The 25,524-nt window shown below is 39.6% G+C and overlaps 2 protein-coding genes and 1 long non-coding RNA gene across 4 annotated transcripts in view; all 3 read right to left on the reverse strand.

Annotated features, from left to right (window-relative positions):
• Positions 1-939: 939 nt before the first annotated feature.
• Positions 940-8,028, reverse strand: LOC132975248 (peroxisomal N(1)-acetyl-spermine/spermidine oxidase-like). The gene is made up of 9 exons (XM_061039673.1): positions 7,807-8,028; positions 7,480-7,656; positions 5,892-6,022; positions 5,569-5,756; positions 3,310-3,491; positions 2,776-2,945; positions 2,436-2,652; positions 1,251-1,405; positions 940-1,140 (listed from the first exon to the last, which is right to left on the reverse strand). The coding sequence occupies exons 1-9, from the start codon at positions 7,958-7,960 to the stop codon at positions 973-975; spliced, it is 1,542 nt and encodes a 513-aa protein (XP_060895656.1). The 5' UTR covers positions 7,961-8,028; the 3' UTR covers positions 940-972.
• Positions 8,029-11,067: 3,039 nt separating this feature from the next.
• Positions 11,068-25,524, reverse strand: part of rassf4a (Ras association domain family member 4a) — a 31,583-nt gene continuing 17,126 nt past the window's right edge. The window contains exons 1-9 of one of the 2 annotated variants that reach the window (XM_061039676.1): positions 24,298-24,372; positions 17,343-17,449; positions 16,842-16,921; positions 15,953-16,122; positions 15,427-15,528; positions 15,287-15,338; positions 14,591-14,712; positions 13,583-13,680; positions 11,068-12,395 (exon numbers count right to left, since the gene is read on the reverse strand). In XM_061039676.1, the coding sequence (XP_060895659.1) occupies positions 12,326-12,395; positions 13,583-13,680; positions 14,591-14,712; positions 15,287-15,338; positions 15,427-15,528; positions 15,953-16,122; positions 16,842-16,921; positions 17,343-17,449; positions 24,298-24,357 (861 nt within the window). In that variant the 5' untranslated portion in view covers positions 24,358-24,372 and the 3' untranslated portion in view covers positions 11,068-12,325. Of the gene's footprint in view, positions 12,396-13,582; positions 13,681-14,590; positions 14,713-15,286; positions 15,339-15,426; positions 15,529-15,952; positions 16,123-16,841; positions 16,922-17,342; positions 17,450-24,297; positions 24,373-25,524 lie in introns of those variants that run through there. The other variant, XM_061039675.1, reaches the window with a different exon arrangement.
• LOC132975253 (uncharacterized) lies at positions 20,328-22,519 on the reverse strand. Its single transcript, XR_009673252.1, has 2 exons — positions 20,974-22,519; positions 20,328-20,378 (listed from the first exon to the last, which is right to left on the reverse strand). It is a non-coding gene; the product is annotated as an uncharacterized LOC132975253 (long non-coding RNA).

Below are 25,524 nucleotides of genomic sequence, written 5' to 3' on the forward strand. Positions count from 1 at the left end.
CTAAATTAAACAGTTAACTCCCAACACTTCATTGCTTAACAAAACAACTTGTTATAATCCATGACAAGTAGAAAAAAAAAACTTTAATAGATGTACCATGTTTGAGTACATTATGGTTTCGCTGTCAATCATTTTGAACCAGTAGCAGTGTTAGTAGATTAAGTCATTTGCATGAGGCCTGTTTCTGGACATTTTTTTTTTGTCTTGATGAATATAATGAGCTACATTAATCTTTTGTATAGCTATTTTTGCCTTCACATCAGCTCAGTGCTGGATGTGTTCACGACAGAGAACATGCTTTATTGCAGTGTTGCCAGATCTCGCGAGAGAAACAAGCAACCAGCTCTATGGAAACGAGCCCAAAACAAGCGACCTGGCTCCTCAAATAAATAAAATGAAGCCAAACAGGTTACTTAACCTACCACATGGTTTAAAAGAGAGGTCACCAGATGCATGTAGGCTACTTGACCTATGTCACTATTTCCTGCACACAAGTAATGTGGCCTAACTCATACATTTGTACGGTGGCCCTGAAGTGCAAAACACAACAACAAATAAGAAAACACAACGACAAATAAGAAAACACACAATCACCACAAAGCTTTCACTTTGTGGTGATTTGATATATAGAACTTTTTGAGTGAGGTATGTTTTTAATGCTCTTTCCACAAATAATCCCGCAGGAGAATACAATAAAGTCATTCAAGTAGTGTTTGTTTGTGTTTTTGAAACAGTGGTTAGAAATCATTTGTGGTTCTTTTACAATCATAGACAAACAGGAAAATTAAATTGTGTCAGCTTCTTTTGTTGTCCTCTATCGTTATTTTCATCAGAGAAGTTTAAGATTGAAAGAAAAATGAGAAAACAAAAAAAGAGGATCAACAAAAAAAAGGCAGTTGTTTAAAAAAAAAAAAAAGTGCAAAGTACATTGTGTGCTACTTTCTAAGATGATTCCATGAAATGGAAAAGTGTTTATGTCCTTTTGTTTGTCCTTTTTCTATGTGGTTGTCTTTGTGAACTGAAGGAGGCGTAGTGATTGATGAGTCGATCTGCCTCCCGCCGCCCGGTGAGGAGAGCTCCGTGAACGGTGGAGTAGAAGAAAGGATGAGTCGCCTCTCCTGCAAACAACACCTGCAAGGCCTGAAACAGACAGAAACTATTAGAGACGTGTTGATCAAGGCCACATATTAGGGGAGTACAGGTACTTTAGATGCACCTCAGTGTTTATGTGTTACTGTGTGTACCTGTACCTGTGACTGTGATTCACTCGTAGGCAGAGGCTCCATCATATTCTCCAGGTCCTTAGCTGAACAGCCTATCGCTGGGTGGCAGTAGGATCCGCAGGTCCAGGGGTCACTGAACCACTGTGTGCGCAGGACTCTGTTTGGTGTTATAGACGAGTCTCCTGAAAACACACACATCTGTTGAAAAGGATCTTCAAGCGATTGAGGAGCATTTTTAAAACTCGTCCTAGATATAAATAATTGAGAACCACTATTGATAACTCACTACGTTTTGAACTCAACACTGATGCTGCTTGGAAAAAGCAGCAGCAGCGACTGTATTTCTGAAGAAGCATCAGCAGCAGCCGTTCCGGAAATGCTGTCTCAGCTTAATTTTTAGTCAACCTAACGACAGGCTGAGAGCTGGAGCTGAGGCGGGTTTTAAGCCTCTTGGCGAACCGTTATATCGCGCCCACCTGTCAATCATGTCAGCTACACGCCTAACTATGAAAAATGCCTATCGTTTTCAAAATTGAAATGGAGTTGTTTTTTTAAAAATTCAACCCTGTAAAGTGTGTGGCGAATCAGACCTATTTAATTTTTTTGTACCAGGCTGTAAACATTTTTATTTCTGTTGTAAAAACGGCTTTTTTTCATGTGTATGTGACTCCTGTTGTTCCTGGAGTCAGCCTCAAGCGGAAACTCGAGGAACTGCAGGATTTGTCACTTCCTCCTTGGCTTCATTTTTCAAGACCGGAGGTTTCCGCTTGGCAGTTCTAGCATTAATGTTAGAAACACTTGTTTTTTTCTATCTGTACAGTACGATGTGATATTTTAGATACCTCTTAAGAAAAAATACTTTATGTTTCTCAAGGTGTTTTTTTCCCAGCTGACTTATTTCTTTGAAGTCCTTTAAAAGGATCATTTACTCAGCATCTATGTACACTTAATTTAGTACACATGGAAGTGTTTTGATGCTTTTCCATATATCTTAGGGGGGACAAACCTGTCACAAAATCAGGTGTACTGAGAATGTCTTTAACTTCTTGAGCTAAGTCTTAATTCCTTACTTTTAAAAGTATGCTTTGCATGTCTTGTTGTTTGCTGTAACTATCCTCTTTGGATATAAAGCAGATCCTGACTCTAATATAAAAATACTAAGCCACATAGTATGAAGCAGCTACAGGTTGTTACCAGAGACTCGATTCTCACCTGTGAATGTGCGGAAAAGCCCTGTGAGGGAGTGTTTGAGCTGCTGCTCAGTGAGCGTCTCCATGTGCTCCGCCTCATGCCCAGCGATCCAGCCACACAGAACATGGCCATTTGTCTTATATGTAGCCGATCGCTCAGAGCCTTTGAGCACAGTGAACGTTGACATCTTTCTTATCCACGATTTTTTTATGTCTGACACCTGATCCACAATATCCTTCTGCAGACACAAAGGGTGTAACACACATAACCATGTGTTAAGATGTCATGCTCACTAACATTTAGACACTGGTTGGATGCACGTTTCTAAACGTATTCCGTGATTTATGCTTGAACTACACACCTCGTCGTTCCACACCAGGTAGATAATTTCGCAGCCATCGTCCCACCACGGAGAGTCAAACTCTACAAATACTTTGTTGCACGTTCCAAATCCTAGTTTGTGGACAGAGTTCAGCTTGTGTGCCGGGAGAGGAGGACTGAACAGGGTTGAGTGATTCTTCTTCAGGTATCCTGGGGGGAAAAAAGAAGTCCAAAGTTACTCATTTGAAAATATGCACCTGTTAAAGGCACAGTGTGTAAATTCGGCCACCAGGGGGCTCTCAATCAAAACAATAATAAAAGATGACGTCGAGGCTGGCAGGGAATCATGGTAGTGATTCTCTCTGCTATGAATATTGGAAATGCTTTTGTAATGTTTTGTAAATGTTTTTGAATTTGGGTTGCAGTACCCATGTTAAACACTAGGTGTCAGAGTTACATATTGTTCCTTTAATCTCATTAACGCTCAAAGTGGTTTAAAAGTAATATTTAAAAAAGTGGTTCCTCTTCTTGAGCAATGCAATAAACAACAGGAGAGTATGTGTGTGGAGTCTACCTAGAGGCACTGTGACGATAACGTGATCAGCGGCGATCCTCTCCCCGTCGTCACACTCAACCGTCACAGCTTTCACTCTGCTCTGTGTGTCGTTCCAGTGGACACAGCGGACGGGACGATTGTATGAGACCAAATCTGCAGGGAGCTCCAACATCAGGTTCTTGACCAGGCCTTCAAAACCACTGCAAGGAACATACAAACATAAAAAAACGTCATTCAAGGGATGTTATTGGTTTATCAAGGGGACGTTTTCTGATTCCGCATCACAAGAAGATCGGTTTACAGGGAACACAAAAAATATCGCTGAAAACACACCGCTATAACACTCTCCCTAAAACAGAGGCTGTGTCACTCCTGTATATCTAAGAGTAAAGGTGGACGAATGATACCAAAGCTCATAAGCTTGTTCCCTCCTGTGAGGCGCGCTGTTTCAACACAATGTGTAAAAGTTTGTGGTGAAGGAATGTCACATGAACAACGACGTCAGAAGCTTCAAATGTTGCTGATTCTTGGAGAAATGTAATTCAGTTTAAAGTTTTGGAGCTAGTCCTCATAACTTAAAGGCTTAATATGCATTAGCATGCCAACACAACAATGCTAGTTGTTTTGGTTTCATGCTGGTGCTCAAGGGCGACATCTGCTGGATCGAAATAATCACATATTAAGCCTTTAAGGAGAGAAGATGTAAAGAAAATAACAGAAATGTGTTGATGTGTGTTAAAGAGGAATTATCAAAAATATTTAAAGATTTCCAATAGACGACAAGTAAAAACATAGTCAAAGTACTGAGCTCATTAATTCAATAATTATCTAAAAATATCACATGCAGCATTGAGACGTTACATTAATATCAGCCATGAAGTTTAAAAACATGAACTCACAAAGAAACTGGAACAAACTACATCTCAAAAGTTTGTATCTTTGTTTCAGTAAAAATATTTTTGATCTCGGCTGCTTAGATAAAGTTATCTCAGTGTGCCAAAATATCTGCAACTATACAGATTATTAAACTTAACAATGCACAGACTACACATGGTCAGTTATATTACAGCTACATACAAGACTTAAAACTAATGATATCAACCAGGTGTGGTGGTGTTTGGGTTCATAGTCCACTTAAATGAGAAGGAGTGCTGTTAGTTTTAAAAGCTTTCAAATGTGACCGAGTGTGAACGCCTGAAGCTACTATTCTTTTTTTTAAAGACTTGAATAAGCCCAAACGCTTCATAAGGCTTTATTTAACTATAGAGCTGCATTTAACTGTTTGCTACTTTAAGTTAAGTTTCACCGCTATGATACCACCTCTCCATTTCTAAGCTCTAAATCTATAAGCGACAAATACCACAATGAAATAAAAGAAGTACTGTCAACTTCTGAAAACCCCTCAGTGCACCGGGCTGTAAAAAGACAGCCGTTGGGTCCACACCTGTCAGCGATGACGCAAAAGGATGATGATAGTAAGTGTCTGAAGCGTCATTTCCTTCTCACTTCTTAGTCGTCTATTGAGTACGTGTGACTCTTTAGAATGAGTGAACAAGGTGTGATTTCTGAGAAGAGCAGGCTGATATTCTCTGGAGAAATGGCCTCTACTTAAACCACACAAAAGAAGGATTTCAACATAAACAACTGCACAACATTTAAAAGTGAACCTGTGTAGAATCAGACTGAAGCTCCTGCTGCTAACAGTTAGCCATGCTTATGTAGTGAGAAGAGCAAGACAGATATGGAGACTTTGAAATTGATACCTGCAACAATCATACTGGGGAAAATCCCCTAAAATTGCAGCAAATGATTCATATGTTCACGGCTTTTTGCACCAATTGAGCTAAAGCACTCTGACTGCTTTCATCACAGTCTATCCGCTAAATGTTATACATGTGTAAAGCTGCGGCACATGATGCAGACAGTGCTGAGATGATAATAAACTATGGAGATGGAGCGCACCCTGCTGGAGAAACTATGCAAAGGCATCATTTCTCAATCAGCTCAGTCATTGTTTTTCTGCATCAGAAGTCGTAGTGACTTGATTCTGCCTATCAAACCTACTGTGACAACAAGACATTACAACACAGACCACACATGCATTGGTTGAGAATTTTGAATACAAAAATGTATCTTAACATGTGTTATTTGATTACAGCACATACAGGGAAACAAAATGTACTGACACATCTGTTCAGGCCCATCATTGAATGTCATAGTTGGATTGGACAGCTTCATTTCTGTTTGAAAGGGTTAATGAGATGTTGGTGTACAAACCCTGGGAATGTGCAGTCCAGTCCAGGTAGACTCTTGTACATACAAAATCCCACCAGGTCAATGTTTTCCATGGTGTGAGTCGCACTGGTACAGCACTCGCCTTTCAACATGGCGCTGACGGCACACAGCAGCTGCTCCTGGGTGGTTATATCTTTATCTCTCCACCTCTCTGCTGCTCGTTTGCGTGCCTAAATTCAGCAACATTAAAAAAATCAACAGAGCTTCTTTTTTTTTTTTTTTTTTAAATTGGATTCAGTTTGTCATCGAGAATTTCTCAAATCTTGGCACCGGGAATTAACTTGACCTATTTAAACAAAACGTACCTCCGATTGAAGGAAATGTCCGACGCTGGGCCACGGACTTTCCTTTACGTTCCCAAACTGCGCTGTGTCATCCATCAGCTCGTTGTATAACTCCAAAGCAGGACTCATTTCTTCAGCGTTTAACCTCTGGCCTGCACATCACGCGCAAGTTAAAACATTATGTCATGAAATAGTTTATTGTTGGAACATTCAAGGTAAGGATACGAAGTGTGTGTTAAACGAATCAAGTGAGTTTTTATGGTTAAGTGTCGGTTCTTATTTGGTGATGCTATTTACATGCATGCATCATCGCAATGCCTTCATGCGCTGAATACCGTCTACCATGGAGCACTGAGGTTTTATCACCAATCTTAAAGCCCTAACTCACCACTGCTCTTTGTATGCTCGGGTTGGTTGGTCTGCCTGGAGACTAAACCACTGGCATGTTTTTATTCACAAGGGTATTCTCGGTCTGCTTCCACCCTACCTACAGAGCTACATACTTCAAAAAAGTAGTGGAAGCTTCACATCAAGGATTTATACCTTTTTAACTATACCTTAATCCCGTACTGAATTTGGGAAAAGGGCGTTCAAGTATGCTGCTCCTTCTTCCTGGAATCGGTTGCGAGAGACTCTAAATCTTTGGTAGCTGATTTCCTTCAATGTTTTTAAAGGCATATCTGCCTGTAGATGTCTTAAGTGACTCTTATTGATCCCTTGATGTTGTTGGTTTATGAAACATTTTGATGAATGTTTCTTATATTTTGTGATTCCTTTATTTATGTTTTATTATTTTTTTATTAAGTGTTTTAATGTCTGAAACCCAGAAAATTGTGCTGCTGCCTGTCTTGGCCAGGACGCTCAAGTAAAAGAGATTCTTTATCTCAATGAGACTTTTTCCTGGTTAAATAAAAATAAAATCACATATGTTGAAATAAATGTATCCCTTCTGTGTGTTAAGACATTATGTATTTGTATATGACAAAAAATGCAACAAAAAAAAAGTATTTAGGGCTCTGTTATAATTATCAGAGAATTAGTCAGAAGGAAAACAGATGTGTCTATGCATCAGCAACAAATGTTTGTGATTTCCCAACCACACGACCATTCGCTATTCGTCATTTGTTATTTCCCACCACTTTATGTCCCTAGCCACAAACGTGATGACCTCCACAGAAAGTACTGCTGACCTTATTTTTTATTCACTTGACAAGTGCTAATAAAGTTCAGTTTCAGTCTGTCTCCTTAACTGCAGCCTTTCCAATAAAGAAGAAATGAACAGCTTGCATTTTGAGCTGCTGGTATGAAGTAGCCCATGACATGTATAATAATGATGAGTCCTCTTTGTGTTGGATGAAGGCTAATATATGGATGTCTTATATTTATCTGATTGTGCACTATTTAGAGGTCACTACTTTTAATCTGTTAATTGATTAATGTTTACTTTATTGTTTTACCTGTCTCGTTTGATCACTCTCCACCTTTAACTTTCATTATTGTGTATTTTCTCTGATATTTGTGTCTGCTCTTTTGTTTTCTGAACACCATTGTAAAGTGTGTTTCAGGGTAATTCAATAAACACATTGTAAAAAAAAAATGTGTTTGTTACCTGAACTGCTGAAAAAGTTAGGGACCCTGGGGGGACGTTCATCGATGTCCATAGCCTGGTTTTCTGGACTCGCAGCTTCTGGATCCAGGAGGCCATAATCCTGAGCCAGACAAAATAAAGGGTTTTCCTCCGACGGACCATGGATATAACTCGCACCTATTTCCGCAATCGTATTACCTGTAGAGACATAAACATAAACACAGAATAAGAATAATAACCAATCAAACAACCTAACCAAAATGTAGTTCTTCCCAAAGCTGCAACATTTGAGCGTCTGTCTTTAACACATTGAAAGTGAAAGTACAGCAGGCAGAAGGAACATCTCACCCAGTTTGGCTGTTTTAATTCGTCCTCCGCTTCTGGACGTCGCTTCCAGTATTCGCACATTTTGAAAACCTGCGTTAACGAGTTTGCATGCAGCAGATATACCTGATATCCCACCGCCTATAATGACTATCTGTACGTCCGCTCTCACCGCCATGCTCGCGTAAACACGCAACAAAAACAACTGTTCTACTTTTCCGCGACTCGCCCACAGCGTCTCCAAAACCGGGCTGGTTACGTAACGCACAAGGTTGTGTTCTCTGGTTCACCCCCTGTGTGCTTTCATATCATAATAACACACACCTAAACACATGAACACTGATAAGAAATGCGCCTGCCTGTCTCCACGACTCGGCCCTATTTTTCTTTTTGGGTGCGGTGCAGACAGCAGCTATAATTTTATCAAAAGAACAACATTACGAAAGACTTGACAACATTTCGATGCATTCGGCTTTCACAAAATCTCTTTAAACAGCATATTGCGCATCCTACAACTGTTTTAAACTGCAGTTGGATTTAGCTCGGTTGGATTTAGATGCGTGCCTAGTTGTTAACGTTTACGGTACGGGTGCCTGCAGCGGCCAAAAACGGGACAAAGCAAAACAAATAATTTCTCAAATTGCTGTTTCACTCCTCACCAAACTTAAAGGTTTGACTCCAAATGCACAATAAATAGGTCGTATTTTAAATTGTACACGTGCCTATATAGCATTAATGATAAATGATTATTTATAACATGTAAGAAAAATTCAAAAAAAAAAAAAAGAATAGGCAACATGAAATTATATAGACTACTTTTTAAATCTTTATTATTCTTTTCTTAGAAATGAGCACTTAAATAACATCACATATGACATTATTGATATTTCCTTTTCAATATTTTACCTTAGTTTGCTACCACTTCATTTACATCACTTTATAATCTCGTTATCAAATAGACTAAAGGTCATATGCATGGGTCATATTTTTTTATATTCGTGAGTTAATGATTTGCTATTGTTACATAAAATTGTGCCAACACACAGATACACACACACACACACACACACACACACACACACACACACACACACAGAAGATGATAGGGCCTCTCAGAGGACTGTGTGTGCCAGTTGTGGTTCAAAGGCCGTTTTATGGACCAAATACAAATATTTCCTTAGAATGTATAATTTGATTCAGAAAACATATATATAGGCTATAGATCAAAACAATTAAGTATTCTAACTTCTCAGATGCTGATTTTTTTCTGATGCCTTTATCAACTAAGAACATTTACTGTTTACTCTTTTTTCTTATCGCTCGTATGTAAATCGTACTTTGTGTCAGTATAGTACACAAGTTTTATTAATTTCATGTTAAACTAAATTTCTGATTTCTTCTTTTTATTGTTACTCTACATCAGAACTTTGAGGCTTCTGACTTGAGATACACATCAAGTTAACCTTTGCACACTGCTATTACAGTTTTACTTTGAAAAGCTAACAGCCTTCTGTCTCCTGAACCCTTTCTTGGCCCTTCGCCCTAAAAAGTCTCTAAAACGAGTAATATTGCTTACTAAAGTCTTATATTACTTACCTTACGATAGCTTAGAAAATGAGTATTGTCCTGTAGGTGTGTTATCTACAACCCTCCTACAGGACCTGGTGATAGATGATATCTTGTGCTATATATTTCACATGACATCATTCATCACCAGGTAGGACTTTTTCCTCTCTTTTATTTTTTGATTAAGTTGTGTAAGGTTAAAAGCGAACAGGTTACCAAACCAAACTAAACTCCAATAAGAGCAATTTTAGAAATAGTGTAGTCATGCCAATTTAGAAACTGCCGGTATAACAGCCCCTCAGTGGCTCATAGGTTTATTTTGTTTGCCAAATTAAGTCACTACAGCAAGTTAAAAAAAACTGTGTGCTTCCCCCTGTAAACTGCTCACCTCCCTATCTCCCAACTGATTACCTCTCCCTCTTCCTCTACTTGTACCTTCACCTCACATACTCAGTATGCCATCTACTGTGTCAACAAGGGAATTACAGCAAATAACACATACTGTATATTGCACACTCAAAAAAAAAAAAGAATATAAAAATGGCTCTAACAAATTAAGTTGATCAATATGACAGTGTTTGAAATCTCTGTACTAAATTCTTAAAGATGTCAATAACTATATTTTTTTATTTAGAGAGGTTGTTCTCCACAGGTAACGCTCCTTTGCCGCTCCACTTCTGAGCTGCACATCATTTATTAGACCAGCCAAGGTTGTGACAATTCATAATTATCACAGCAGTCATGGAAAAAGGCTTTCTCACAATGACCTAAAAAAAAGCAACCATTAACAGTGGAGGAAAATTCCTTTCACACCGTCTGTGACATCTCTTTCAAAAAATACCTCCAACCTGTGAATCATGTAAATACAGACTGAATTAACTAGTTAATTTAATCCACCAGATTAGCTGACATTGGCAGTCTGACCTGCTGAGTGATAAGTAGAAACCTGGCAGACTTACTGTTTGCAATTTAGATGTTCTGAGAGAGAGAGAGAGAGAGAGAGAGAGAGAGAGAGAGGAAGGATCAGTTGCTGAGAAAACTCAAGTGGGTCAAGGCTATGAACTTAACTGTTTGGATGTGAACAAAGCAGTAACTGATAACATATAAATGCTCAAACCAAGCAGATACCAAAAAGTAAATAATCTGTTTTTTCTGTAACATCCACCAGCCACTTTAATAATAAACAGAATTTGACCTGTAGCTGGTGCCAAACTCCAACTCTGGCGCTGTGGAGAATAAAATACACTTTTTAAAGCATCCAAAGCTTTTTTAGTAAACATCTAATGCTTAAAGCCATTAGATATTTTATCTGACATTTTGCAGGTAGGACCAGTATAAGTTTAAGGTAGACATGTAAGGACATGTTTTGCACAGGTTGTGAGGTTGTAACTGATGCAAAAGAAAGCGGCGCCCACTTTTAATCACAGTTACAAAGATACAAAAGTAAGGTCATCTAAATGCTGTGATGTTTTATTAAACATATATCCCTTTGTCTTATTTAATAGTTTGGCCTTTGTGGCTTACGTAACAATGTTCAGACTGCAAAAGCCTTTCTTCTTGTTGGCCTACTTTCTGGGCCAGTCACAAATAAAACAATACGGAGAAACACCTTTCTGCAAACACTGAACAAAAAACTTACTTTCAAGCTTTTTCCAATTGGACTGTTTTGTTTGTGTGTGTGTGCAGAGGGAGCCTGTGCACAATGAAGTTTGCATGTACTTGTGTCTTTAAGAGGGAGGTTTTATTATTGTTATTATTATCTGATTAATCAAATCGTAATTGTCAACTGACTAGGAGTCAATGTTTAAGGTCAAGGCTGATACAACAGACTTTCTGTTTGTGAGACTGTGGGAACAAGGAACAGCACTCCTCTCTCAGGATACCACCATTGTGTAATGTTGATAGGCACACACATATACACTCACACACACACACGAGTAAAACACACAAACACACAGAGCTCATGGGAACTAGCTGGCACAGAGGGTCACTCAGTAAAACAATGCTAATCTGGGCTCCCGTCTCAGTGGAAATACAGGAAATAATAAAAACGGTCTGTTTTCTTTTTGGGATGTTAAAGTTGTGTTTGTTGTCAGCAGAGATCCAACAGCATTTTTTTTAAAGGCCACACTTAGATTTATTACAAAAAAGGTCCAAGTCTTAGAAAACATTGCAGAAAAAAACAGCTTGTATAAATATTAAAAGTTGCAGTAAGAATTGTACATGAAACGTGAATAATAGCAGAGATATCAAAGCAGTGATAAACTTCTAACGTTAAAAAACAGATCTTACAAAATGTTGAGATTTGTAATTCTAAAAGAGAAGCACATCGGTGTCTGATATGGTTCTATTGCGGCCTTTATCATTTTGCCTTTACCTGTACATTCACTACAGCAGTGGTTCTCAACAGGTGGATTGGGACCCAAAAGTGGGTCGCGGAGCTGTTTTCATTGGGTCGCAACGTGTGCCTGGAAAAAAAAAAAGTTGCAGCTTCTTTTTCTGTAACATTTAGTTCTGTCTGAGGTCCAAACTGCATTATCTTTCATTAAATAAATCTGAGTGGGGGCGTTGGTGGCGCAGTGGTTAGTGAGTGCGCCCCATGTATGGAGGCTATAGTCCTCAAAAGCGGGCGGCCCAGTTTCAAATCCAACCTGTGGCTCCTTTCCCGCATGTCATTCCCCACTCTCTCTCCCTGATTTCCAGCTCTATCCACTCTTCTATCTCTCCATTAAAGGCACAAAAAGCGCCAAAATTAATCTTCAAAAATAAATCTGAGTGGTTGAATATTTTCAGAAATTTGAGTCACGACTTCTAATTAAGGAGGTGGTGGTGGGTCCTGAGGCTAGACCAGTTGAGAACCACTGCACTACAGTTTACATATATTACCATCGTAAATCAACAGTCCTAGTGTTGCATCTAACCCGTCCCCTCACACACATTCAAACAGGTCACCATCCGTACACGTATACAGACACATTCATACTCTGTCGCTGGTGTGGTCTTTGCCTTCCAGTTGATGTTGAATCATTGACTTCAGAGCACTGTACCTGCAGGGATGGAATAAAAAAAACACACAGATGATTGACTGGTACACACAAACAGTCGCATACAAACATTTGAATGCATTTAATTGGCATTCATACAAAAACATCTCATGTAAACCAGATAATAAATATGAAACTGGCAAAACTTTAAAACACATCAGGTGCTTCTGTTCATTTAAAGCAGGGATCCCAATGTGTGGTCCATGGCCCCCTTGTGGGCATTGACAGTATTGTATGTTGACAGTGATAGGTCAATATTATTTACTTGTAACTATTTCTTATTTTAACGATTACAAACTATGAGGTGTACATGTGTGGGTTTTTGTTTGACACAGTCCTTGGCCCACTTTGAACGTTATTTTTTTTTCTGTTTATGACAAAAAAAGTGAAGACTTCACATTGTCTTAAAGTGGTGATCAGGATGTGTGACTAAACTTTTTGATTGACTCTGTAATATTTACGGATTTAATTTGTGACTACTCAAGTCTTCATTTGGAAAAACAAGCCCTGAAGTATTCGTTTTGTTATTGTCAAAAAATGTCATTGATGTGGTTTTTTTTCTTGTATCTTTCCTTCCCTGATTGCTGCTCGAAGCCAAGGTCACTGAAGTTGATATGATTCACGTCTTATCGTCATAAAAAGGTAAAAACAAGATGTAGAAGCAGACACACATGTAGTTCATTTTTGATAAAGGGATAAGTTATCTCCATAAAACAGCTGAGCACAAGTTTGTGGTTAAGATAACTCAAAGAGGAGAGAACGTTTGTTCAGAAATAGTGTTCATTAGTGAGTATTTGTCCCAGCAGTAATATGTATGTTGGAATATCTACAACAGGAAGTACAGTGCCCATGTTTATTGCAGTAAAGAAGCACGTCAACCAGCAGACATTGGTCAACACCAACAATGCTCGATGGAAAGATGATTTTGGATGCAATTTCTTTGCAATTTAAGAAATCGCTTGGTCTATCAATGACACGTTTGTGATGATTTTTACGATTACACAATATTCTAAACACTAAGAGAGGAGTGTTTCATACAGACTCACTGAAGGGGCCTGTTTTCATCCAGTAATGAGCCAGCAGGAGACACGCACATTGGCCTCACATAATGAAATAGGCATGTCATCAAAGAGCGCTTTGTCAGTGGTTTTGTAACTCTGTTTTGCTGAGTAGGGAAACTCTCGACTTACTTTTTGGTTAGTTTGTTTATCTCGCGCTCCTCTTCCTCTTTCAGTTTCTCCACAAAGCTGTCTAAAACAGGAATCTCAAACTTTATGTATTGGGCCACCTGGGGAGACAAAGTTTCAAAACCTATCAGAAAGATAAAGGCCTCACATGCCCTGGATGATATGAAATACAGACAATAACAATTACATTTCAAATATCGAATCTTAAGAATGGAGTCAGGTTTACTGTCAGGAGCTCACAATGATATCTCTCCATTAGAAGAAAAACACAGCAGGGATGTGTTATCGGATCAGTTCACCAGACTTACACGTAAAAACCCGATAAAACAAACAAAAAGCCCGTTATACATACAGGTGAAGAGGACTATCTTTTATAGAAAGAACTTTCAAGTTATTCTGAGTCATACACAGAAGTCACTACACGCTAAAAAAAAAAAAAAATCACACAATGGTTAAGTAGTTCAGATAACAGCCTAAAGCGATTTCTCTGTTTGATCCCTAGTAAACAAGAGTTTATTCCTGGAAAGAAACGTTACTGATGAATAGTTCAAATGTAATCTTTTGACGCCCTGAGCAACACAAACAAACATCTATTCACCTCCACTGTGTTTGGGTTGAGTCTGAAATATGGACAAACATAAACAAAACTTAGGCTTAATACTAGTGAAGGAGAATCATGACTGTCTTTAGTTGTGATTTAGACAAACTGATCCTTTAACTTGTAAAGCTGAAAATAATCACAGACATTCAGAAAAGTTCTGCTACAACAATCGGGTTTTATTTTTATCCCTGAGTCCAGTCATAACACACAGTCGTTCATCTATTGTTACATCAGTCCTGAAACAGGAGCGCTTTCCTCAGCTCACTAAATTTAACCAAACACTTTATTCTTTTTCATTGTATCATTGTGTGTCTATATTGAGGATTGTACAAAAAAAAAATCTAAAAGGGAGTCACTGATTGAACAAATGGAAAGAACAGAGGGAGGTGTGGCAGGAGGCCCAGACTCACATCATAAGTGACTTCCTCTCCCAGGTCGACCTCCGTGATTAAGATCTTGGAGATTTTCTCACAGGGTCCGTAAAGCACACGAGCAACCAGCGGGTATTCGCCATCCCTCAGTCGGGTCCTCTCTACAAGGTCAAAAACAAAGACGACAACTGACCACCAATGCACTCACACAAAAACAAACACAACTATTGACAAAACCACACTTCACTACGTTCCCATGGCAGCCATTAGCCTCTGACATCATGCTCAATGTGGGAAACTCAATTTACGACCTCGCTAATGCAATTTTCCAAGGTTGCAAGATGAATAAAAGAAGTGAATGTGGAAAAATATGCTTTCATTTTACTGCTTAAAGATGATCAGAAACTGAAAATTGATTTTTTTTTACAAATCTGATATGGGACCATTTTTCCACAAGTAGGGATGTGCGGTTTAGTCGATTAAATGGTTAAATGTCATCACCCTCGCTAGTTGGCACCAGAAATACCAGTTGGTGAAATGAAGTGTTAATATTAATATTTTGGCACTGGTCGAATGGTATGCCCAAACTGTAATGCAGCCACATGCCACTAGTGGGGTCTGTACTGCTATAGACTGGCTGTAGCTCTTGTTAAAGGGCCTGCACTCCACGCCCTACTACCTGGATGTAAACAAGCACAATCCTATAACGTCAGAGAAAATGGGTTTACAACTTACCACCAGACTCGTGCACCATGTAGAGGACAAACTCTTCAGCTTTATTCTCCACCTGAAACAAAAAAAAAAACACTGATTTATGTATTGCTTAAGGTTTCACTTGACAACACTTGAGGGGCTACATGTGTCTCAGTGCTTACCCTAAACTTGTGTAGCAGCAGGTGGAGGACTTGTATAGTCGTCATTGAGCTGTTCACTCGTACATTAGTCACCGAGCCGAACGCCGGTGTAAATACAGATGTCTGGAGGCATAAAAGAAAAAAAAACAGAGAAATCAAAAGAGGACAAAAAGTACTTTGGACTTTACTTTATCAACACTTCCAACTCCATTTGAGATTCCTGGATTTCAACACCTTGCACATTTTTAACCGGATGTCTAATACACAAAGGAAATCCCTCAATCTGCAGCTGGAATAAGTTCAATAACACACACACATGTGCGCACACTCACACACACACACACACACACAGGCTGTATCCAGGAGAAACTAATGAGTGGCACATTAATGTAATCCGCTCACAGCAGGCTATTGGGAAACTCAGAATGAGCACAGTGGCATCCGAACAGGAAACTTCTGCCCTCCCCCCCCTGCACCTGGACATCGGTCAACAACGGGATGCACTCGTGTGTGTGTGTGTGTGTGCTTGTACATCTGGTAATGGTACCTTGTGGTTGTAAAAGTGTCCGTTGATTGAGAACCTATGTGAGCGCAGGCGGTGCAGGTCTCTGGCGGTGCGCGTGTTTGACCTTCTCTGCACACGCATGAAGGAAGCATCACTTCTTGTCCTCAGCAGCTGCGGTGAATCCTCGTCCTCCAGACCGCCGACGTCATCGCCTACACAGAAACAAAAAAAAAATACAATCCTCTGTCAGCATTTGCATCAGAGCATCACAAATTTCTGGAAGGGCAACATCCACAAGAAAAAGTACACAGTGTGAATTTTTTTCAGTCTCCTCTTTCACTGATATGACCACCAATAGTTGCATGGTTTTTCATTTATTAACATTTCAATCAAGGTATAATGCATTACAAAACAATGTGTCAGACTAGAAGCCAAAGCAAGGCCAATTGTGCAGTTTACCTAAAATCGTTTTGATATGACATACAGAGTTAATATGCCATAATGCACCCAGTGTGTGAATGATAAACCCTGATATCTGTGAGGCCTCAGCATTTCCATTAGATATTTAAATCCTATTAGACAGTATTAAATCAACACGTGGCAAACTGTTTAGTGAAACTCAGACCCATGATCCCGGTCTGATGGGGGGGAGGGATTAGACAAAATGACCAAGAAAAGCTGTGGTCTAGAAAAACCCAGCGACATGTGAGCGGTTAAAAAAAGTCCTTCAAAAAGGCAAATATCGCTAACCCTGGACATTTATACCCCTCTCAGGGGTAATCTGTGCCCAACACGTCAGCAAACCTCTCCAGTGGAAATGCTCGATCGAGCACGTTTGGAGCTCTAATCCTTTGCAGCATGTGTGTGGTGAGTACAGTAATCCGTATTACTCCAGCAGGTGTGTGTGTGACTCCACGTGAAGGCTACTTACCGGCTGCTCTGCTTTCACTGCCAACTGAATTATTATTGGCCTCCTCTGAAAACTGCTTTATCAAGGAGGACATGTCATTTCTGTGGGGAAGACAGAAAAGACAATTGGCTATCTGTTACCACATTAAACAGTTTACACTTTATTCCATGCCTTTATTGAGAGCACAGACCAGGGATGAGAGAGTGGGGGATCACTTGAGGTGAAGGTGAAGGGTGTGTGTTCAACTTTGGGGACGCCACTTCGAGGGCAGTAGCAGCCTCAGCTTTGTCTTTGTTTCTTTAGACAGCTCCTCTTTGTTGGTCAGTCTTTTCTAATTTTGTCAATCTAATGTCGATTTCCTCTGATTTTTTCTAAACGTTATAGCAGATGGGGTCAAACTCTGCTACTGTATAAGAGGACCAAGATGACAACATTGACCTATATACTGTATATATATATATTTTTTTTTTTCTTTTGGTCCATGAAGGCCTCTGTGTGTGAGTCTTCATCAGGTTATCTTACCGGTTGAGACGAAATCTTTCATTGTCGTCGTGCATCTGAAGTCTGATTGGTCGACGCAGACCCCAGTAGATGTTCAGCAACCCTTCAAGGATAAGCTCTCCATCCTCCTGCACACACACACACACACACACACACACACAATAATAATCATCAGAACTCATTGTCAGAGGGGATATCCTGCTGGCTGTCTGCCATTGCGGCTCAGTATCAGGTGTACGTGCAGAAGCAGTCGCTCACAGCTTCAGAGTGACCTCTGCGTTCTTTGGGAGACCCCGCCAGGTTTGACCCGCCCTTTTTCACACTGGAGCATGGCTGAAGTCATGAAGTCAGCAATAATGAGAACAAAGAACGACTGCCATGGGTCACGTACACTTTTGATTTCACAAAAATGAAACCCCTAGTCTAGGAGAAAATGTAAATACTGCTGTGCTGAGTACAGAGATGAAACTGTGACACCATGTTTAAGAATATTAGACAGCTGGCTTTAAAATGTGAAAAGTAGGTTGTAGCATGTTGTATGGAATTGCACAGTATGTCATTTTTTGTGCATGTATTATAACAAAACGAGTATTAAATGAAATATTTCACCACAGCTGTGACCGTTTTTAAATCCCAGACCGTCCCAGATCATAATTCCTTCATCAAAAAGTCTCCTTAGATCATCTCTGTTAATGTGACATCCCGTAATACAATGCAGATCTTTGAAGCCAGCTTTCCTGCTGATGGAAAAGTGCAACAATCAATGTCATTAAAGGTTTTCACATAAGAGCAATAAATAAGTCATTATTTTTGACTTTTAAACTGGAGCGGTCCGATTGGTCAGCTGATGAGCTGCCAGCTTTGGGGGTCTGTGGTCACCCTGATAACTAGAGTGGAACTGCCCTGCAGGCAGATGGATACAAATATACGTCATGGAGAAGGGATACAAATACTACAAACACTGGATGTTAAGTAATTCCTATATATTCTTGAAACCTTTCTGAAGTTAATGACATACTGTTTATGTATGTGTGTGTAGGCAAACATAAAAACACTAAGATGTAAGAAGTGGAGCCCAAAAAGCGGAAATGTTGTATTTTTGAGCTGGGATAATAAAGACGTATTGTATTTGTATTTGTAAGATGTATTTAATATATTTCCACACTGTTTTGAAAACATGACTTACACACACACACACACACACACACACACACAGGCTTAACATGTGGGCACGTGCAGAAACACACCTCTATGCATTAGTGGAGAGATCTCAGATTGATGTGGGGGGGGGGGGGGGGGGGGGGGGGGGGGGTAAGCACACAGACGAACTCCTGAGCAGATCAGGGTTTGGTTAGGTGACTGGCACCTTCCCACCGCTAACACTTTGGGACTTGAACCACTAACCCTCCGGTTCCCAAAGCAAGCCCCCCACAGTCTGAGCCACAGCCACCCAATCGGCCTGATTTTGTACCAGATTTACAACAGGAAGACTTATTAAAACAAGCTGCCTTCTAAAATAAATAACTAAAGTAAAGAATGCTATTCTGAATTGTCAACCACTTACGATGCCCAGCTGAGATGCTCTGCCAATGAGCAGCAGGCGGTGCTGAGAGTATTGTGACCTTAAGGGTCTGAACATGCCCCGCTGGAGAAACCACATGAGAATATATTTTCTAAACCTCCTAAAGCTGCTGTTTGCTGCTGCTGCTGTTCGCTTCACTTTAAGTTAACATATGATGAAATATTACAATATAAACATTGAGAATGACACATAGCTGTGATTAATGAATGAAACCTTTATTGCCCCCAGGGAATTTGCCTTGCACCGAGAGCATAAAACACTATACAAACAAACATTTACAGGACAGTACATAAAAACACACTAAAGCATCACATGATTAAATGAGGGATGCACCTGTATCTGCCGGATAAAAACGGGACAGTAGAGAATTCAACGGTTGCCATTTTACCAAAATGTTGGAAGCAAGTAAATGAATTCCTTAAATAAAAACATTTTACTGTACTCAACTCATGACACATGAATACAAATACTAATAATGATAATAAATTGAATTTATAAAGCGCCATTGAAGTGACCCAGAGACAGTTATGGTGAATTATTCCGAAAAACTAGTCCAATAAAAGTAATACAAGGTTTGTTTGTAATTTATTTTTTAAAGAAAAGATACCTCCTGTTTCCCAGAACATACTTTACTAATATCATTAAACAACCTTTTAAAAGTTAGGTAAACAGATTTGATATGATTTGTTTTTAAAACTGTGAAAATGATGATTAAGGCGGTCACGTTGAATAGTTTTCCAGTCAGCCTGTTGGAGCATGTGATCACTGACGACTCACATATGGAAACAGAGTTATGACAATTTATGACTTTATGTTTATACAGAAACAACATGTTCTGAATACAGTCTGAATGTGAGCCTGTTCATGTTTATGGACTGTTGCTGGGTAGATAAGAGAGGATACCCTTTGGCTGAAATGTTCTTTACTTTACGCTTTTAATCGTAATGTCATAGTTTCTGAATAAAGAACACGGCGGCTGAAAACAGTTTTAGAAAAACAGTAAAATAAATGATTAAATACTAATGCGTCAGTGGAATTTTTTTTCTTTTGGAAAAATCACAACCGTTTTATTAGTGAAACTTCAAAGGAATGGGGGCAGAAGAAGAAGAGAGTGGAAATTTTAGAGTTGGGACAGATTGCTCCCAGGGCTTCATTGTTTCAGGAACGTAAACATTCAGAGCAGCTGCACCACTGAACCTTTCCAACCCGCCACTCCTCTGCTTCCTGAACACACCCTCACATACACAAACACACTCACACTCACACACACATGATCGCTCAGATGTAAGTAAGGTCAGCAGTTATTTTTAGAGCGAGCGGCTAATCGCTCAGCCTCTGCCTGCCTCTATAAAGCCTGAACACACACTCTGGTCCAGTCAGACTCACAGACAGACTCTGAACGGACGACACATCACATCACTCTGTTTCTCTCTGCGTGTGTCAATCATACACCTGCGGCATCAAAGGTGAGAGCGCTTCTTCTTCATCTCCTTCTTCATCATCAGCTACTACTATTCAGACATTTTTATACAAGTTAACTTTACGAAAGCTAAAAGGATAGAAGAGAAACTATGACATCGTTTCTCAGCTTTTTCCTCATTACACTCACCTCACAGGTCCAGGAACGACATTTTATTTCAAGATATTGTGAGCAAAAACTAAGATCTGAGCTGCTTGTTATTAGTTTTAAAAAAAATCTGCAAGTGCTGAAAGCAATTCTTACTCGTTAAACTTCTTGATATAGGAATATTGATTTTATTCAGTAGCTATTTTTACCTCTTACAAGAGAATCAGGCTTTATTTTAAAGGAGTTATATCTTAAACAAAGGGACTGTCCTTGGACTTGTCAGGTAAAAGTGGCTGATATTTAGTGTTGTGAAACTTTTTGACTATAAATTGGACGAATACACTTTCAAAGATTTGGCTTTATCTTTGGTCAAAGTCAGAAAATTAGACAATTAGACATTTAGAAACACAATCTTTTCGAGTTTTTTTTTCTTCTTGTCGCTGAAGTTGGTAGAGAACGATTATCTAAATGTTTTTTTTCAATCTCTCCCTGCAGAATGAAACACAGACGTCTGCTGCTCTCACTGCCTCTCTTACCCACCATCACTGAGACGCTCGAGGACCTGGCCACTCATCCCTCATCTGCCCAGTCTACCCAGAGCTCCCAGTCTCTGGAGGACTACATGAGCAGTATCCAGGCTCTCGCCTGCCCCGTGGAGCTCCCGAGCTGCGGCCACGTCCGGCTCCAGAGGACCCCCTGGCTGAGGAACCTCTCAAAGCTTCAGATGAAGCTCTCTGTGTCTGCGTCACTTCCTCGAGGGTCGCCTCGCGCACTCAGGACTTCCAGACTTTACAGTTTGAGTCTGAACAGCTCGGAGGACTTGTCTCCCAGGATGAGCAGAGAAAAAGACTGCAGAGGCAAAGACCCTGTAGACTGGCTCTTTGGACAGATACGGACTTGAGAGAGCCCTGATGGCTGTATGGTGGATTTTTTTTTTATACGCAGTTTGAAGAACCAGCTCTGGTTCAGATTGATAAAAAAGGATGAAGTGTGATGGGACTCTTCTTGACGGCTCTAGGAGGAGTGAAGATCTATTTATACTTTTTTTGTTTGCACTGAGGACTCAAGTCTACATGTTTACATAGTTTTATATTTCTAAAGATGTAAATTAGGTTGTTTTAATTAAAAAAAACTAAAATAATCATGAACATTTTTCTTCCTTTTCTGTTTCTAAAGTAACTTTGTTTTATCCTTCAAGTCAATTTTCAAGCAAAACAAAATATTGAAGTATTTCAATATTTTGAAGTGCTGCTTGTTACATGTTTTCTCTCATTAACTGAACCTCTTTAGTTTGTTGTGAGACAAAACAAAACTTATGAAGATGTTGAACAGGGATTTGAGAAAAGGGGATAGACATTTAACTTTTTTTCTATCATTTTATATACTAAACTATTGATTCAAACATTTTTAACAGATTAAAGGAGCGTTATTTACCTCTGACACCTTGTGTTTAAAATGGGTACTGCAGTCCAGATTCTAAACATTAGAGAGAGCTGTTTCCCCTCGCCCCCTCCCCTCTATAGTCGATATGAACGCAGGTTGTCCTGTCACAGAAACTGAAGCTTCAGTATAACCAGCTCTGCATCGGTCTTGAAACCTTTCTGCGTTCTGATCTCTTTCAAAAGCAACTCCAATATTGATCCTAGATTTACAAAGTTTCTGGTCGTGGAGCTTATTAGAAAAATGCCGGATAAGGAGGTTGAGGTTGTTTCTACAGACCAGAGGGGGAATGTAACGCAATACATTTAGTCAAATGCTGTCAATGCTAATTATTGATAGTTTGTGGGTAGACTATATAACAATGTATATTTAAATTTACTTCAAATATGCCCCATTTCAGATGGAAACATTGTACTTTTTACTCTGCTATATCACTATGAGTTTTAATTTTCCGATCATATTTTACTTGCAAATCATTTTATGAGCCAGTTTTTCAAAGTAGAAATTTACATTTACTCACAAGCACAGATCTACAATTCAACAATTTCATTTAGCAGACACTTTTGTCCAAAGCGACGTACATCTGAGTATGTACAACTCAAGGATCTAAAAAAAAAACAGGAAAAGAAACATCAGTAAGTGCCAATGAACATCTTCAAGTCTAATCAGACACAAGGGCTGAGATGCAAAGCACAGAGGGAAAGAACGGGGTGTGTAGCATAAATGTTTTTTTTTTCCAAATGTCATCAACAACAACATCAACAGCTTCATCATCAACAACATCCTCAGTATCCTCATCATCAGCATCACCAATCATTAAGTGCGTATCAATCAATCATTATTTATTTGTAGAGCGCCCCTTCATAACAAATGCCACCTCATGAGACTTCACAAAAGAGCCAATAAAAGACCTTACTCTTTGTTATATGATCTACAAAGACCCAACATGAATCCATCCTGATCACTGAGCAACATTTAAAAAAAGTTACAGAGACGAGGACAAACTTCCTTTAAGAGTCAGAAACCTCGAACAGAACCAGACTCTTGTTGAACAGACGTCTGCTGAAACTGTGTTGGGCTTGGAAAGTGGGATAGAGGGAGATGCTGGTGTGTTCATGAGATGGGTCATCAACTTTTTTCTCCAAGGGGAGGGGACTGTGCAGAAGCAGATCAAATGGAGTTTGGTATTGAGATTACAGGTTGCGGCTCAGGGCCCTGTTGTCGTGAGGGGAAGTGGGCGGGAGGGGGTTGAAGACCTGGATGATTGTGATCAGGTTGGCAAAAGCCGTTTCTGTCACTGTTTTTTAAGCGCGCAACTGGGTTTTGAATTTGATAGAAGCAGCAACTGGAGCCAGTGGAGGGAAATGAACAGTGCAGTGACACTTTTGCACCTTTATTTTCAGTAAAACTACAGTTAAGTAAAGAAATGTATTCAAAATAACCAACTAAATAATTTCTACCTTTACTATTTAGCCACTCTTTCTAATATTTTACAAATCACAACCCTACAATTCAGCCCGTCAATGGGCCTATATAACAAAGTTAAAATGAGCTCTGATGACTTTTTACAACACAATGTTAGAGTGTGATGTTAAGATAAAAGATGTCAGAAATAATAATCCAATGAAATAATGTTAATATTTCACTCACAGGGGGCCTTTTAAAGACAAAACTCTGTTTAAATTACTTTTTTTTCTTCTTACTTTTAGATGAGGTTATAACCACAGGTCTTGTAAAATAAGGATTTCTACTGCAGTATACCAGCTCTGAATCCGTCTGTTACTGTTTCTCAACATCTCAATACTTCCTTTTGCTAATGAGCCAAACTATCCAGAGCCTCAAATCAAAAAGAAAAAAAGCACTATCCTGCAATCTAGTGGTAATAAGTGGTACTACACATTGGCCATAATAACTAAAACTACCTAAAACAGCCATTAGAGGGAGCTGCATTCATAGAGGTTTTTCAATACAGCCAGCACAGACAAATGCATTCAGCCGCTCCTGAGTTTTGATCTGACTGACGCTTTCTGTCTAAACCACATTATAATCCGAACAGATTATTTCAAAGCAGGAGGCTTAACGTTTCTACCCTTCAGCACAAACAAACCATTGAAATGCCCCTCAGCATGAAGGTGAATCAGTGCAGGCTTCAGCAAACATCTTCCTCTGAGTAGTGAAAGTTGAACAACACCGGCGAGCACAAGCATCACACACCTGATTCAGTTATTCTCTCATTAGGCACACGTCAGGGCATGTTTGCTCCTCAACTATTTGGATGGCGCTGAACCTTAAAGCACCTGATCTGTCCTCCCACACAATGACTAACACCCATCACCTGACTACACCTGTAGAGCAAGACCATGATGTCATCACAAAGGTCTCCTTACCTTCTCAAACGGCCTCCCATAGAAGCATAATCCAACAACGCAAACATTGCTCGTTTTCATCAGTCACACGTTCACATCAGGAGTCCGTGTGTCTCAGGTGAGCTTCCAACTGCTGAGTAATGCTTGTCTCTCATACCCACAAAATATTTATTCTACAATTCACACGGGCATCAGAGAGTCATTTATGCGGAGTATTTTCTGAGTCAGTCTTCAGTAACCTTAGAATAACACCCTCTATGATGTCAAGCTTAACATATTAGAGCAATAGAATTGTACATTTTACATAATTAATAGATTCAACCATCTCAACACTGCTAACATTAGCACCCAGCAGAGCAGATTAAATGTGTACCCGCTGAACATTTTGAATAAACTGTGATCCGTTTTGACTGTTTTCTGAGTGTTTTATTACCTTTAGACCACGTCTGGATTTCAATTTTCGTTAAACTGACCAGGAAATGAGTCACCTATGCTGTAGGAACTTCCTTAAGTTATAATTGTGTGACTAAAGTCGTTTTCACAAATGCACGCCTGAAAACTTCTTGAGAATTTGAACTGAACTGAACTGAAAGAACTCTGCTTTCTCACATCAGCTCACTTGGACTTTCTGCGGGGAAAAAAATCTAGGGGGCTGGAAAGAGAAACTCTGGATGAAGTCACAGTGAACTTTGGCTCTTTGTGTTCACCTCTCTTACTGAAAATAGGAGGAGTTTTGTGCAACAAAACCTTTTTGTGCCTTTTATGGAGAGATAGGACAGTGGATAGAGTTTGAAATCAGGGAGAGAGAGAGAGTGGGGAATGACATGCGGGAAAAGGGCCACAGGCGGGATTCGAACCTGGGATGCCCTCTTGGAGGAGCACAGTCACAAGTTGCACAGAACTTTGAAAGCACTCAAGCCAAAATTGGCTGCAGAAGTGCGAAAAAAAAACTGCAGTTCCCAATGTGGCCACGTCAGGTCGTCCAAAACTGAGTGAATCCCCTTTAAAGCCAATGTTAAAACCCCTGACCTTACAGCTAAATTTAACATGTTTTAGCTTGGTAAAAAAAAAAAATGGTGTCAACACTTTAGTTTTTATTCATTACAACTGATCAGGGGTCACATTTCAATAATATGAAAAAACATTTAAGGTATAATGCCTTTCAGTAATGCAGAATTAGTGGTGCTGATAACTATCTGCTAGGTGTCACAGCATTTCCTCAAACTGGCCATTGCTTTGTTGTAGTTT

The sequence above is a fragment of the Labrus mixtus genome, chromosome 6 (genome assembly GCF_963584025.1).
Source record: "Labrus mixtus chromosome 6, fLabMix1.1, whole genome shotgun sequence".
NCBI lineage: Eukaryota > Metazoa > Chordata > Actinopteri > Labriformes > Labridae > Labrus > Labrus mixtus.